Here is a 15,896-nt window from a genome sequence, read left to right as displayed (position 1 = left end):
CATTCTGAAGGGCAGATAGGAAATATGATTGGAATGCTTTGGATACAACGAAAATGATTCAGGACTGCAAGCTATTGTGGCAGACTGATGTTGGCATATGCCGTCAACGATAGGGATGATTGTAAGAAACTGGCAAGATCTTGTTCAGCTCACTGTATAGAACCTGTACGAGTAGCACTTGGGCTATTTGTTGAATAAATGAACTACACTGTTAACAGGGACGTTTTAATTACTGGTATTCAAACATGGATGTTGATTCAATGACCTAACGTAATAATGACATAACTAGGTTGACACCCTGTTCCGCAACAGCCTCCTATTCACTGCATAATGGCTAAGAGAATATCATGGGGTGGAAACTACAGAAAGTAAGCATGGCTCCTAACGGCTTGTTTCCATTCTGTTCCTACTGCTTCTCCCTTGACCGCTGAGATCAAAGGTAAGCAAGGGTAGCGACAGTGGTATGAAATGGGAAGTAAGAGGTAACAGGTGTTACACCAAATGACGTCTTTGATTTCATTAATATAGCATAACTACCGTATGAGTTGTTAAAATGCAAAACAGTATATTGTGAGAAAAGATTTAAAAATTAGAGTAGGGAAAATGGGTGAATTCTAAGGAGAAAACTTGAAAAGGTAACTAAATAAATAATGATCCCTGAAGGGCATATCAAGTAGAGGGATTAGGACAAGAACAAGCAGGGGTTGAAAAGTACATGCCAACAGATAAACAAGTCGAATGAAGTGTAATGCTAGGAATAGATTTAAATACCAAAGATAGTAAGCAGCACTGGAAATGAGAGATAAGAAGGAGTCGCATAGAAAAGCCAGGCGCAAAGTGTGAAGTGACTAAGAATGCTAAACAGGAAACCCAATACTGGAGGTGAAAATACTTTTGAAGATAATGGACAACAGAGTGGCGCTGTAACAGAACGAGAATAGTAGTCCAGGTGGAAAATAGAACAGTCTGGATGGCTGGTTTCAAAATATAAAGTGATTAGTACATACATTTACCCGATTTTATAATGCTGCTGTGTTCTAACCTGGCATGTGGGCACAGAAATGAGGAGTTACTCTGCAACTCCGATATAAAATTAGAAATATGGAAAGGGGCAGATGGGGGTGTCGGTAAAAGGAGAGAGGGAGAGTGACAGCACTGCAGGATAGCAAAAGATGCCTCTTCCAAGCAGATTAAGGCAGATCCCATCCTAGAATATTCAAGTTGTGTATTTTACTTTTGGAAAATACAGACGAAGTCGAGGAGTAAGGCTCAACTACTCTGAACAAGTTAAATCACTGGGACTCATATTGCTGAGAGACAGTAGTCATGCTTACAATATAGAGTTGGAGAACTCTAAAGGAAACACAAATATATATATATATACACACACACACACACACACACATATACATACATACGAAGGGTGCGTGGTTGTCAGATAGAGAGGCAACGGCCAGAACCATAGAAACCACAACCTTCCAGAGGAAAGAAAGTCAAAGAAGTCTCTCGATAAGAGACTAAGCACTATTGATCACTGTGTAGAACATTCCACAGTCCGTGTCCTGAAAATATCTTGCAATGGCAAATAACTGAGCGAACCACAATCTTAAATGCAAATAAAAACTTAAGTAAAACCAAAAGAGAGTACACCCTAGAAAGGCACATGACTTAAGTGAAGATAATACAGAAGTGGAAGAACTTTCATTTGATACAGGAATGTGGAAATAACTCTGGTGGCGAAGAGGCATTTATTTTCTAGTAATGATGCTCTCTCTGGGACATTATGGAACAAAGCCAGCAGTGTAATAGTATAAATAAATACACTGCGGAAGGGAGAGAGCTACTGATTCACTTTGTCCATGGCACTTAGTTAGGGTAACAATAAATGGGACACGGTGTCACTCATCTGACAGCACCTGTAAGGTTACACCTTTGGTATAGCCTTACAGGTGCTGCCCGATGGTCCATGATATGGCTCTGGTGCAGGTATTTGTGGTGTCTGGTAAGGGTGAGTAACAACTGTGATGAGGGAGCTAGTGAGTAAGGAAGGGATGGTCTGTACTGGCTGCTATGGAGCAGGAATGAGAGATGAAGAAGAACTCTATAGGATAACAGTGCATGTGGATCAACTGTGCCTGCGGTCATGCAAGAGGAGAAATAGAGTGCAGCATTTATAAGGAAAACTCTGTACCTTTACTGCCAACTCATACTCCCGAGGCTGAATATTGAGCACTGGAGGACTAAAAATGGGAAGACTGAATTGTATATTAGGATGATAGACACTTTACTTGTGGCTCCTGAAAGGTACGGGATCTGAGGATGGTATGTTTTATACGTTTACCCATCGATCTTCAGAAGCATGCCACGGCAGTGCCAAGAAGGTATGTATGCACTATACTCGATATGCAGTTTTACCCCATATTTCTAAAGCATGTATGGTACATAGAAGGAAGACAACATTGACATTAGGGTACATGGAGATGCCTCCACTGTCACACTTTCTGATCATGTATATGGTGGTAGTACTCAACAGAAAATGCTACAACAAGTTAATATTCAGTAACCTTGTACCGCCTGCCCTTGCTCATAGAATGGCATGGTACGACAGAATGAAAATTAAGGAAGGTATGCAGAAAACGTATAAGATATCATGAAAAATAAGAATGGTATCCAGCAAATGTAGGATGATCATAGCTTGTAGAGGCTACTATGTTAAGACAGCATGCACCACGTGTACTGCCACCTACTGAGAGTGGTACTATGACAGGATACTAGATACATTACTTGTGCTGACACAGCTGCCAAGTCACCACTTTTACACTTAACGCTTATACAAAGCGAATGCACGTTGCATGGTGAGTATTTGTGAAAAATAAAATACAACTATTAGAAGGCGAGGTTCTGCTTGTTTAGCCTATTTAATAGCTAACTGACTGTTTACTTGCCATACAATGTGTAACTGAGAACTTTAGATGTGCACGTATGTATATCATGCACACAAGGGAATGACTGCAATCAGTGGATAAAGTTTCTGGCGAAGGAGTTAGCAGACCCTCCTAAAGTAAAAGGATTAAATTACTTGCTGAAGGTACCAGGCGTGGTAGCATGTCTTCATCCTTAGGAAAAAAAAGTACAATGATAGAATGCTGCACAAAGGGGGTGTGGGCTGGACCTGTGTGCCAGTATTTGCTAAATATACCATAATTTTACTCTAACTTTACTGGCTGTCTCTGTGAGAGTTCATCTCGTTGGAGCTTATGAACCGCGCATGTTTGGCTGGCCCTTAGGATAAATGCAATGCCAGAATGATGTCTGGGTAAAACATCATCATACTTTCAGCTCCGGGTACTGCGCGCTCTGCATGGGCGTCGATGAACTGCCGCTCTTTGTCAGGGGTGTTAAAAAGGTGATGGGTGTACTTGAGACGGTGTGCATTAAACGTATCTTGTTTGCATTGGCCTCGGAGGATGAATAACTACAGTACAGTGTGACAGTTCGCAGAAGGAGGGGTAAATGTACCTGTACTGCCAGCCTTTTCCGCCGCTGCAGCCAGTGCCCCCTGGCCCTCGAGGGCCGGGGGCGCTCTTGTTCGGCAGCCCCAGAACCTCCAGCTTGTTCTCGGTGTCGCAGACCCTGACCGGAGTGGTCTCCCCCTGCATGGCGACTCCGTGGACGCTGACCACACTGCAGCCCCCACCCCCGGGAGCTACAGCCTCCCGTGGTCCGCTCCCTGCGGTCTCCTCCTCGTCCTCTTCATTCCCAGGCCCTCTACAGTACAGCAGCTCAGAGAAGTATCTCGGAGTCAGAATATCGCCTCCTTTCCAAAGTCCGCCCCGGCTTGGCGAACCCTACACCCGCCTCCCAGGGAGACACAGGGAAAGCAGGAGGCGGGTCAAGTAATGACACCACAGCCACTACGCTTCCGGAGCCCTGCAGAACAGACGCTGGGATACCCTTCTGAAGTCAAAATAGCGCCATTTTGGTTAAGGAGCATGTTATATAGAACCAAAAAATGCTAGAACGTCACGGTTCAACGAGAAGATCAGAAACCAAACTTGAAAAAAATCCTTCTTTAAGAGTAAAATACTGAAAATAACAGAAAACACAAACTGTAATGGATCTTCGAAAAAGTGAGCATGTGCATTTCTTAATGTTCTTATTTTTTTATCTATCTTAAATTAATCTCCTGGATTTGTAAAAAATATATATACGATTTCAAATTGATGTACTGCAAACCTAATATGTATAATGACAAACACCTATTGTAGTTCCTATGTTAAAAGTCCTAGGAACATCATGCGGTCTCCATTTAAAGATGGCCGTTTTTTGTTATTCACGCAGAGACATTTGCTGACAATCTTCCTGAAAAACAATCAGAAGGCGACAACCTGCTGTACGCAAAGGTCCACCCACTCCGAAAAGCGTTTGCTAATCGTAGACACGAGTAATGACAGAAAAAAAAGAGGCTGAGCAAAATTCACTATTAGCTCGACAAACTGTCATCACCTAAAAAGTTGCTGCCATCTTAAAACTACTAAATAACAAGAATAAGTGATTTATAACAAGTGAAAGAAAACTAAAGGGTTTATGCTAATTGTTGGCCAATCAGTAACACTATTTGGACTTTACCTGAAATATATAAAAAACAATATTTAATTTTTGATCAATTTACCATGATTTTTTTAAACAAATGCACGGATTCATAATCTTTCGGTAGCCGAATATCGATGCAGCTAAACTGGAATTGCGTAATTGTCGCTAGATTTACGATCACATGGGGTTTGTCGTGGTTTTGTGCGGTGAACATGAGAGTTATGCACAAACTCAACCAATGATAGTATAGGATTCACTGTCCCTTTAACAAAGGCCTGCCTAAGCACCCTAATAAGCTACAGTTATGGCTAGGAGATGGGAAACAAGTTTGAAGGTCCTCAGCTGGAATGTTAACGGACTAGGGGACAGACTCAAGCGCACCATAGTCCTGTAATTCCTCAAGCGGCACCAGCCGGACGTAGTGCTACTGCAAGAAACGCATATGATGGGGAATGTTTGTCAGGCCCTCAATAGATATGGCTACACCCTGGCGGCTCACTCTGGCTATACCTCCGGCTCGAGGGGGGTGGGGATACTCTTGCGTCGCTCGCTGCCCCTCCATATAGACCTAATCAAGACAGACCCACAGGGCCGCTTCTCGGCAGTGTCTGGACGCTGGGAGGGCCGCACGCTTAACCTACTAGCTGTTTACATCCCGCCTGGCCTCCAAACCCGGGCCTTCGCGGACCTGGGCACGCTACTCTTTTCCCTTCCCGAGGGTGTCAAGAATTCCTGTCATACGAGGGAAGGAAAACGGTAACCAGCGAAAACGGACTACATCTCCCAGGATGCTTAGCGGTTGAGAGGTTATGTAAACAGGAGAGCTGTTACATAACTCAAGGGAAACACGCCCTTATGTAAACAGGAGAGCTGTTACATAACTCAAGGGAAACACGCCCTTATGTAAACAGGAGAGCTGTTACATAACTCAAGGAAAACACGCCCTATAAAGGGAGGAACCGGGAGGTACAAGGCTGTCGGATATTGTGTTTACACCGGCGTACCTGCTTCGTGAAGAGCAGTGTTCCGGAGTGGTGCTCCAGTAAGGCAAGAACGGAGGTAGGTCGAGTCGTTACTCCCTGGGCCGTGTCTTGCCCCATCGTCACCTGTGAAGGACCCGGAAGCTCTACCGGTCAACCATTGAGCTTCGCTTTTTGACTCGGCTGAGTCCAAGCGCAGTGGCGCTTTTGCTGGTTGGAGTCGTAACTCCCAGCCCGACCAGAGACACAGGGACTGCCAGCTGTAACGCACACCAGGAGGTGTTTGCCGCGTTACAGACTCGGAAGTCCACAGGATCGATCGAGCGGCTGCTCTCGGTTCAGTCTTCTTGCTTGTGATTGGGGTATCGGTGACGCATCACCAGGAGGTGACTCCGCGTCCCGGTGCAGTCTGAGGAAGAGGTTGAGCGGCTGCTCCCTTCAGGTAGAGACCCCGGCTGGGTGTTTCCCTGACTCCTCGATTCTCCCCAACACTCTTCGTGCCCCTCACAGCCTACCGATTGGCATTGTCGGCCATTTCATTTCTGCCCTCTGTTGGCATACGCCGGGATCGGCGTATATGCAGAGGACGGTTAGGACCATCCGTGCTGTGGGCTGGTAACGTACTTAGCCTGGAGGATTCCAGTGACTATAACTTTTGTTTGTTCTTTGTATTTTATTTGCCTTCATTAAAAGAACTAACCCTTCACAAGTGGTTGCGTCCTCATTGTCGTGTCTGTTAAACGATCCTGAGACGTTCAGGGCGTTACAAAGGGTCAGTTGGTGCTGGGAGGGGACTTTAACGCAGTGGTGTCAGGAACCCGGGATAGACAGCCCCCCAGGGGCAGGGGTGGTTGGCGGACTTTCTTGAGGCCTTCGGGCTTACGGACGTCTGGCGCCTGCTCCACCCAACGGACAGCCAATTTACCTTCTTTTCGGGGCCGCATCATTCCTTCTCACGATTAGACTACATCCTTACTCTGCTACAACAAGACATGATAGTACTGGAGGCAGCGCTTCTGCCTAGAGGCATTTCTGACCACTCACCGGTCTGTACGCACATCACATTTGGGAATAAACGGGAGGGCTGCATAGCACCAATAAACGCATGGCACTTAAAACATGAGGACACCAGGAAGCAGATATCCAACTCAATCTCCCGTTACTTCGAAGAGAATCTTGGCTCGGTAAAATCCCCCGTCACCTTGTGGGAGGCATTTAAAGCCGTGATTAGGGGAGAGGCGCTTTCGGCCATATCGGCTAGGCGGCGGGAGCGGTGCGGGCAGGTCGCCACACTGGAGACGGAATTGGAGGTCCCGGAGAGGGAGGCGCCGGGGGTAGGGGACAGGGAGGTCAGGCACAAACTGCAGTTAAAGGCGGCGGAGTATAAAGCACTGGTGACCCAAGAGGCCCAGACCGTGACTCGTCACAAGCTTGGTAGAATATATGATCGGGGCGATAAAGCCGGGAAACTTATTGCCTGGCTAGCAAAAAAACAACAAGCCAGTAAGGTGGTGCCAGAAATACGTACCGAGTCCGGGACTATAGTTACAGAGCCCCGGGAAATAGTGGAACAGTTTGCGAGACACTACCAGCAGGTCTACAGGCGTGAGTCGGACCGGCCGGAGGAGGACTCCATAGACCTCCTAACCGACATTCGCATGCCCTCCCTATCGGATGAAGATCGGGAGGCTATGGACAGCCCACTCACTGAGGCCGAACTTCAGCGTGCAATAGGGGAACTGCGCCCTGGTAAGGCGCTCGGTCCCAACGGCCTCCCAATTGAGCTTTACAAGCTCCAGCCGGACGCCATTAGCAAGCATCTGAAACACATGTTCGAGCAAAGTAGAGAGAGGGGGGTGCTGCCCCGTGATCAGCGTATTGCGACCATAGTGGCAATACCGAAAGAGGGGAAACCCAAAGACTCATGTGCGTCATACAGACAGAGCCCCAAATACTGGCGAAGACGCTGGCCAATAGGCTCAGATCGGTGCTCCCCTCGTTGGTCCACCCGGACCAGTCGGGGTTCATGCCCCACCGCAACACGGCCCTCAACATTAGAAGGCTTAACGGCGTACTGGGGCAGTGCCACAGACTACAGGAGGACGCAGTGGTGGTCTCTCTGGACGCCACCATGGCCTTCGACACCTTAGAGTGGCCGTATATGTTCGCGGTCCTGCGCAAACTGGGCTTCGGACCTCACTTCATAGCGTGGGTGCGTCTATTATATGCTGAACCCCTGGCGCGGGTGCTGGTGAACAATAAGTTGTCCGAGGTTTTCATGAGTGAAAGAGGGACCAGGCAGGGCTGCCCCCTCTCTCCCCTTCTTTTCGCCCTCTCCCTCGAACCACTCGCGGCCTGGATAAGGCAGGCTGTCTACTTAAAAGGTATCTCATGGGCGGAGGGGTGGGAGGATAGAATCTCCCTATATGCCGACGACATACTCCTGTACCTCTATAGGCCGCGCAGGTCGATAATTGTGGCACTCGACATACTTGCAAGTTTCGGTCGTAACTCGGGCTTCCGGGTCAACTGGGCCAAATCACACCTATACGTCTTACGTGGTGAACCTCCGCGGCTCCCGGACACCTGCCCTATCAATGTGGCAGAGGACGGGTTTAAGTACCTGGGAGTGTACATTACCAATAACAAGGCCCTGTCATATGAGCACAACCTCAAGCCACCGCTAGTTCGGCTCCAAAGGGAGGCCAAATCCTGGCAGCACCTGCCACTGTCTCTGCTGGGCCGGGCAGCCCTATTTAAGATGCTAGCGCTACCACGGTTTCTCTATGCGCTACAAAACTATCCAGACTTAGTCCCCAGCGGCTACTTTGTGGCGATCGAGGCCGCACTGCGCGACCTCCTTTGGGCCGGGTCACCCCGAATCTCTTTGACCAAACTCACACTGGGGTGGTACGACGGCGGTATAGCCCTCCCTGACATCCGCAAGTATTACTGGGCGGCCCACTTATCCGCGATAAACCAGGGTACGTATGGAGACGGGAATGATCCCGCCTATGGCATGGACAGATGGCTGCTTCCCGGGGGAAACTAGGAGATAGCGCTCTACTCCAAACGGGGTATACGTCAACTCACCGGACCTACACTTCACTCGGTACAGATATGGCACATTGCTCAGCGGAAGCTAGGATGGGCAGGAGTCCTTACGATGGCCACGCCACTTTGGGCCTCCGAAAAATGAGGCAACCTGGGACGCACCAAGGGGTTCCGCAACTGGGACTTGATCGGCATCTCCCAAATCAAGGAATCTGGGGCCCTACAGGGATCCGCACGTTCGCCCAAATGCGAGACACATATGAGCTGGCACACACCGAATACTTTAGATACTTACAGGTGCGACACTCCCTACAGGCTAATATCCCACCGAAGACCAAGCTACCACAAACCTCCCCGCTTGAAGATAGGTTGCTGGATGGGCACCTCACAGAACACGCCATATCACTCACGTACAAAAAACTAATCAATAACCCCCCCGACATGCTCCTACCCCTTAGAGAAAAATGTGTAGCTGATGGGCTGGAGATAGACGACGAAGAATGGCTATATGCTTTGGCCTCCCCCCGTGAGGTCGCGATATCAGCCCGACTGCGACTTATCCAACTAAAGATCTTACACAGAGTATATATCTCCTGCACTAGGCTACACATGATGGGGAGGGCGGACTCAGTACTCTGTAGGAGGGGATGTGGTGGCACGGGTACCTTCTTCCATGTGATGTGGGAGTGCCCCAAGATTCAACGGTACTGGAGAAGGGTGGTGCAGTGTATGGAGGAGGTATGGGAGGTGGGAATTCGCCCGGAGGCCAAGAGGTGCCTCCTCAATATATGGGAGCCAACGGACCTGTCACCGAAAGGGAGGCTCTGGGTGACGCTCGGACAAATGGTGGCGAAAAGGAACATAGCCAGGCTCTGGGGAAGTCCTCTCCCACCCAAAGTGTCGGATTGGCACAGCGACATGGACTGGTGTATGCTGCGGGAAAAGACTGTGTATGTAGCGAGAGGGTGCCCCCGGAAGTGGATTGAAGTGTGGTCCAATTGGAATGATTTCAGGGGGGGCATTTGCGAGCCTCCTCCCGTTGGGCAGGAAGGCTCAGGAGATCTGTAAAACCCCAACGCTCCTGTGGCTCCGGGCGCTATAGAGTGGGATGCGGAGGTCGCATCACCGGTACATAGGCGATTTATGGTGCTGAACGTGATGACCTTGTTTCATTAGGGGGGAGGGGGGGGGGGGCAGTTCGACTGTTAGGCGCCTTTACGCCAGTTTGGCAATATGCCTATGTTTTATGGTTGAAAAAAGAGAAAATTGAGTCCTGCACTATCCTTCGTCACACTGTGCGACACTCGTACCTTACAACGCCGCCGTACCCCCGGGTTGACGGCACAGGGCTGTGTGCTTTACTACTGACTGCAGGTGTATATCCTCCGCGGCCGGCCCGAGGGGTTGTAGGCTGTAAGCTGTGTAATGTGTAAGTCTGCAATAAAGGTCTTTAAAAAAACAAAAAAAAACAAAGGCCTGCCCATCTCACTTTCTCGTTATAGTTCCACTTATTGGGAGACGCCTCAATTGTCAAAGCGGCTACCAACGTTGAATTAATCGGGTATTTTATTTTTACCGTAACAGTTTTAATTGCATTTCAAAATCATAGCCGCTTCAAAACATGATTTGATTTTGAGTTAGGGAGCTCGATATTCGGAGATAATAGAAAAGGTAGAACAAATAGCGAACGTTTTAACTTATATAGAAGATTCAACGTTGGCGGTAAAAGAGGAATCTTTTAGTGTTATGACATGAAACCAGAGCATTAACTGGAGCCAGTCCCGAGCACCGTTCGTTGATAGAAAAGCTATGTGCTTGATAAACATCCTAAAATGTCAAACTAGACAAGCAATGGCATAGCCAATAGGTCTCGCCTTTGGGAACTTATAAGTGTTTAGCCATGCAACAGTTGATGTTGTTGCACCAAGGATATTGTGCTGGATAACTAAACACTTATAAGGTCCCAAAAGCGAGAACTATTGGCTATGCCAATGCATGTTTCTTTGGATTCTAGGACTTGTAGTCTTATTTCATTACAAACCAGGACTACAAGTCCTAGAATTCAAACGAAAAAATCCTGGACTGGACCAGTACATCACACATGGACCTGGGAAACTTTGCAGCTATGCATCAAATACCTTATTTGAGGTAACATGAGGACAGCTGAAGAGACAAGGGGCTGAATCATGTCACATACAACCTTTTCAGATAATCTTGGCTTTTTTATCTAATGGTATGTTGCATGCAGTGCCATTTAAGACAACACATATAATAAGAACAGTAAAACTACAAGTTCCAGTGTGCAAGGCGATGTTGGCTAAAAAGCAAGGCCTGTCGTTAAATGTCCCACATGGCATAGGACTTCTTAGAGGATGTGGCCTTATCTGCCCAAATTTGGAGTGTTTAAAACCTGTCTACATGCCAATATTGAGAGCTCTTAAAAAAACAAAACACAAAGTTTATATTGAAATATAATGTACTCTTTTGAAAGACTATTAATGTAGCATTTCTGTAGAGAGCAGTTTGTAGGAGGAACAAATGTAAAGTAATATATGTGCAATGTATAGGTATTCTAGTTAAACTCACTAGTCATGCACTCCACTCCTATGATTCCACATTGCCATTTTTGAACGCCATTTTTTTAAATAAATGATTAAAAAACAAGGTAAAACCAAAGCTCATGATTCTAAAGAAAGAAATCTCTTACTGGAATCATTGTTGTCAGAACGCACATATGTTTGCTACCAAAGTCGTCATCTTATCTGAATCCCACTATCATTAGATGCCTCAACCGCAGAAGGATCACAAGGGTTCCGTTTTGATCATTTTTACAATTTATTGATGTCTGATACCTAGTCCGGTTTGTGTGTACTAGTAGTACAAGACCCAGCATCTGTTAAGTTGCTCACTAAAAACCCAGTAATGGAGCACTGTGGTTTATAGTGGCATGGCGGCATCTGGTGTCTTAATAATCAAATCAAATTCCCAAATCAAATTTATTTATTATGTTTTGGCTCTCAAAGAGGGCCACATAAACATGTACAGACAAAACAACACAGTCATCACAAGTACAAGAATTATAAAAACATAGTATTCGAACCGTAATAGGTACACTGCAAGCCATCAGTCCCACAAGGCCGGGCCGGCACAATCTTCCAGAGAATTTAATAAATAGCTAAAAATCCTTTAAAAAAGTTAAAAACATAAGCACAGAACATTTCATTTGGTGGGCAATAAAGTGCATGAAGAAAATCTTGTAAAGTGACAATGCTGAGGCGAAGACAAATTACTTTAAGCCATTGCTTGCGCAAGCTACGTAACATAGGACGCTCACTAAAAACCCAGTAATGGAGCACTGTGGTTTATAGTGGCATGGCGGCATCTGGTGTCTTAATATAAATTAAGCCTGCTCAGTGAGTTTAGTGCAACACAAACACCTGGCGATTATGGGTACAAATTCTTGTAGGGTAAGTTGAGCCATTCATCCACTTGAGGATTATATAATGAATAACATTGCAATTGGTAATTCTTTTTATAATGTATTTTTGTTTTTGTTTTCTAGGCCTAAGAGTAGTCTGAGAGCTGTACAGTCGGTACATTTAAAACACAAAAAAACAGTACATAATAAACAGTATCGCAAATCAAGAAACTAACAGCGATCTACCAATATTGTGTGCTCAGGGCAATGTATGACTCACACACAGGAGTGATACAGCAGGCAGGAAAATCTTTCAAGTAGAGGTAGGTACCTGGAGATTGGAGATAGCCTTTCCAAAGAAATGCCCACAGTTCGAGTAGCAGAAGTCCACTACATAGAGTAGTTCCCCAGAAAAGATCACATAAAAGTTAGCTTTATAATAGATAAACAAGGCTGACAGAGTCCTTACAATATTTTCCACAGCTATGGCAAAATCTTCATACATTTTGAAGGAAAACTAGAATAGAGGCAAAAGTGGAAACAAATGTTTAAATCTGTGCTATGCACGATTGTAATGAAATAAAAATATGGTTCAGGTGGAAAAAGAAAGTTGGAGGAAAGAATGAATCTGGTTTGCAGCAAAAATTGACTCCTAACAGGAGATATAGGTTAACTGCATGGTATGGTTTTCCTGGAGGGAGCCATAAAGAGGCCATAAGGAAACCTTTGGTTCCGAGAAGCAGGGGAAACCCCAAAAAAGAAGCAGAAAAAACCCTTGTCAAGAAAGTGAAGCCAAACTAAGAGTGAGGGGTTGCAGGAGACCGTACACTGAAGCATGAAGTCTAGCTACAGAGGAGGTGGAGGCAAGGGAGGCTAATTTTGTCAGAAAGGTAAAGGTCAAAGGAGAAAAAAGGGGTAAGGAGAAAGCCAGGAACTATAGAAAGAGAACCCTGAGTAAAAGTTAAAGTCTGAAGAGATGATGGGGAGATGGACAGTAAGAACAGTCCTGCCTGCATGGAGATTGGGTTTAGTGGTATTTGTGGACCAAGTGCTCCCTGCAACATGGAGTTATCTCGGAACATTAGAATGGAAGGACATTTTAGAGATGTCTGGGTCAGAGACTCGCGATCGTGCTCAACCCCTGCTATCTTAAGGTGCCCCGAATTCAAGCAGGCCATCAGGAGGCTACTGACCATTATTTTGCAGAGAATGAGGGGACGGTAGACTCCACACGGGGGCTATGGGAGGCTTTTAAAATGGTTATAAGAGGTATATCCCTGATTGAGAGACACAAAAAAGAAAAGAAAGCCAATCTAGAATCCCTGGATCGGGAAATTCAGGTGTTGGAGGCCCGCCTGGCTTGGATGACCATGCCACGGTGCGACATCGCTTGACTTTTAAGTGCAGAGAATACAGTAATGTTGCTGAGGAGGCGACCAGGGTCCGATGCCGCGCAACCCAACACCGTCTCTACAAGGTAAGAGATAGAGCAGGCAAGCTCCTGACGTGGTTGGACAAAAGAAAGGCGGTGTCAAGATGGGTGTTTGAGGTGGTCAATGAGAAGGGGATCTGGGTCAGAGATTAACAGGGAATAGCTGATGCCTTTTTGGCTTATTTTACACAAATATATGCCCTGTCTTCTGCGACTGCCATTGACGAGGCACAGGAACAGGTATCTGACCTCCGTATGCCACATCTTACATCGACTGAAAGAGACCTCCTCGAACAGGAGCTCACCGATAATGAAGTTTCACAGGCCTTACGGGCATTATACTCGGAGGGCTGGAGGCCCGAATGGCCTGCCCATTGAACTATACCAACTCACAGCTGCCAAAATTGCCCCCTTCCTTCTGCAAATGTTTCAAGAAAGTCAAGAAGCCGGAACGCTACCAGCAGATCAGAGCATAGCCAATATAGTGGTAATCCATAAAGACGGTAACCACCTGATGTCTGTGCCTCTTACAGACCCATCTCGCTGCTGAACACAGAAGTAAAAGTTTTAGCAAAACTATTGGCCCAGGTCATTCGGACGCTGGTCATCTCGGACCAGTCTGGCTTTATTCAGGTAGAAATACTGCAATTAATTTGAGACGCTTGCCTGGAGTGTTGGGCCGGGCTGCCGACATCCAAGAGGATGCCGTGGTGGTGTCACTGGATGCACGGATGGTTTTTGAAATGGTGGAGTGGCCATTTATGTATACTGTTTTGGAGAACAGGGATTCAAACTGTGTTTGCTGACCTGGATTCTGCTTTTATATTCAGATCCACTGGCTCAAGTGACAGTGAAAGGGGGCAAATCGACTGCCATCCCGTTGTGGTGAGGCACGAGGCAGGGCTGCCTGCTTTCCCCACTGATTTTTTCCTTGGTGCTGGAGCTGTTAGCGGTGTGGATAAGGGGTGACCCATTTATCAGGGTGCTGAAATGGTTCGTAGATTGGAACGACAAAATTTCCCTCTATGCAGAAAATATCCTGTTATATGTAGATGACCCGAACACACACTACCTAGAATATTACACATATTTGACTTGTATTGTAAATACTCGGGTATACTATAAATAGAGATAAATCATTAATTTATGTACTCCATGGTGATACCCCATGCCTCCCAGTGACTGTACAGCACGGGTGGTGATGGAAGTGTTCTGCTACTTTGGGATTTTAATCACCAGAGACCCTGATATATTTTATTAACACAACCTTGAGCCCCACTTGCACATTTGCAAAGTGATGTCCAGCACTGGAGAGCCTTGCCACTGCCACTGTCTTTATTGGGGAAAGCATCACTTTTTAAAATGATGGCCCTGCCCTGCATTCTCTATATTCTACACACCACACTGTACGTGGTTCCGCCCTCCTCATACTTCCATGCGGTGGGCACTGCTATTCGTATTCTCCTCTCGGATGTGGAGCCCCTACAATATCCCGCCCGAAACTGGCAATGTAACTGGCATGACAATGGAATAGTACTCCTAGCCCATCAAAAATACTACTGGGCAGCCCAGCTTACAACAGTTAATCATTGGGTTCACCTTCCTAATATGAACCCGCACATCGAATGGAAAGGAAAAATATGCATCCGGGAGGCTACCTTTTAGCCATCTATGGAGGGAAACGCTACAAATCATTCCCTATTCAGTCACAATTCAAATAAGGCATGTTACACTGGCGGCATTGGGATGGTGGGGTAGGATCACTTGTGCTTCTCCATTATGGAACACAGTGAAACTGGGTGTTCTGGCCGAGCAACGGTACTTTCATAAATGGAACCTAATAGGCCTGTCAAGAGTAGGAGATCTGTGAGCATGAGAGGAAGTGATATCCTTTGTGTATTTACAAAGGGATCACCAACTAGCACACACGGAGACATATCGCTACGTCCAGATCAGTCATACTCTATTTGGCACATTACCAAAGGGAGAGGGGCTTCATGAGTCCACTCTGCTGGAAGACAGACTGCTTGATGAATATATGGAGAAAAGGGCAATTTCCATAATTTATCGTAAACTCCTAAATAACTCCCCTGAAGTCTTGACACGTCTTCGAGAAAGCTAGGCAGATGATGTGGGGCACTTGGCAGGGGCGGTGGGTGAGATTTTAAAGTGGTGGGGCGCAAACGAATTAGCATACAGCACCGTAGCGAGCGAGCGCAGCGAGCGAGCCCGAACCCCAAAAGGGGGGTTAGGGGGGGTTACCCCCCCCCAAGAAAATTTTGAAAAAAAAGAAGAAAAATCGTGCATTTTCAAGCAAATTTGAGAAAGCAGGAAGGTTAATAAAGCAATTGTGAAAGTGCAGTTATTACATTAATAGATGGCATAACATAGGTAGCTGCTTATTCAGTATTACCACAGA

The 15,896-nt window shown here is 46.4% G+C and overlaps 1 protein-coding gene across 2 annotated transcripts in view; it reads right to left on the bottom strand.

Moving 5' to 3' along the window:
• OSBPL11 (oxysterol binding protein like 11) overlaps window positions 1-3,918 on the bottom strand; it is a 305,858-nt gene extending 301,940 nt beyond the window's left edge. Inside the window, exon 1 of one of the 2 annotated variants that reach the window (XM_085647503.1) lies at window positions 3,520-3,918. In XM_085647503.1, the coding sequence (XP_085503629.1) occupies window positions 3,520-3,659 (140 nt within the window). In that variant the 5' untranslated portion in view covers window positions 3,660-3,918. The remainder of the gene's footprint in view (window positions 1-3,519) is intronic. The other variant, XM_085647504.1, reaches the window with a different exon arrangement.
• Between the last annotated feature and the right edge of the window lie 11,978 nt (window positions 3,919-15,896).

Source organism: Triturus cristatus, chromosome 3_2, assembly GCF_964204655.1.
Source record: "Triturus cristatus chromosome 3_2, aTriCri1.1, whole genome shotgun sequence".
Lineage (NCBI taxonomy): Eukaryota > Metazoa > Chordata > Amphibia > Caudata > Salamandridae > Triturus > Triturus cristatus.
The sequence above is the reverse complement of the archived record's forward strand: the minus strand, read 5'-3'. Positions and strand labels throughout refer to the sequence as shown.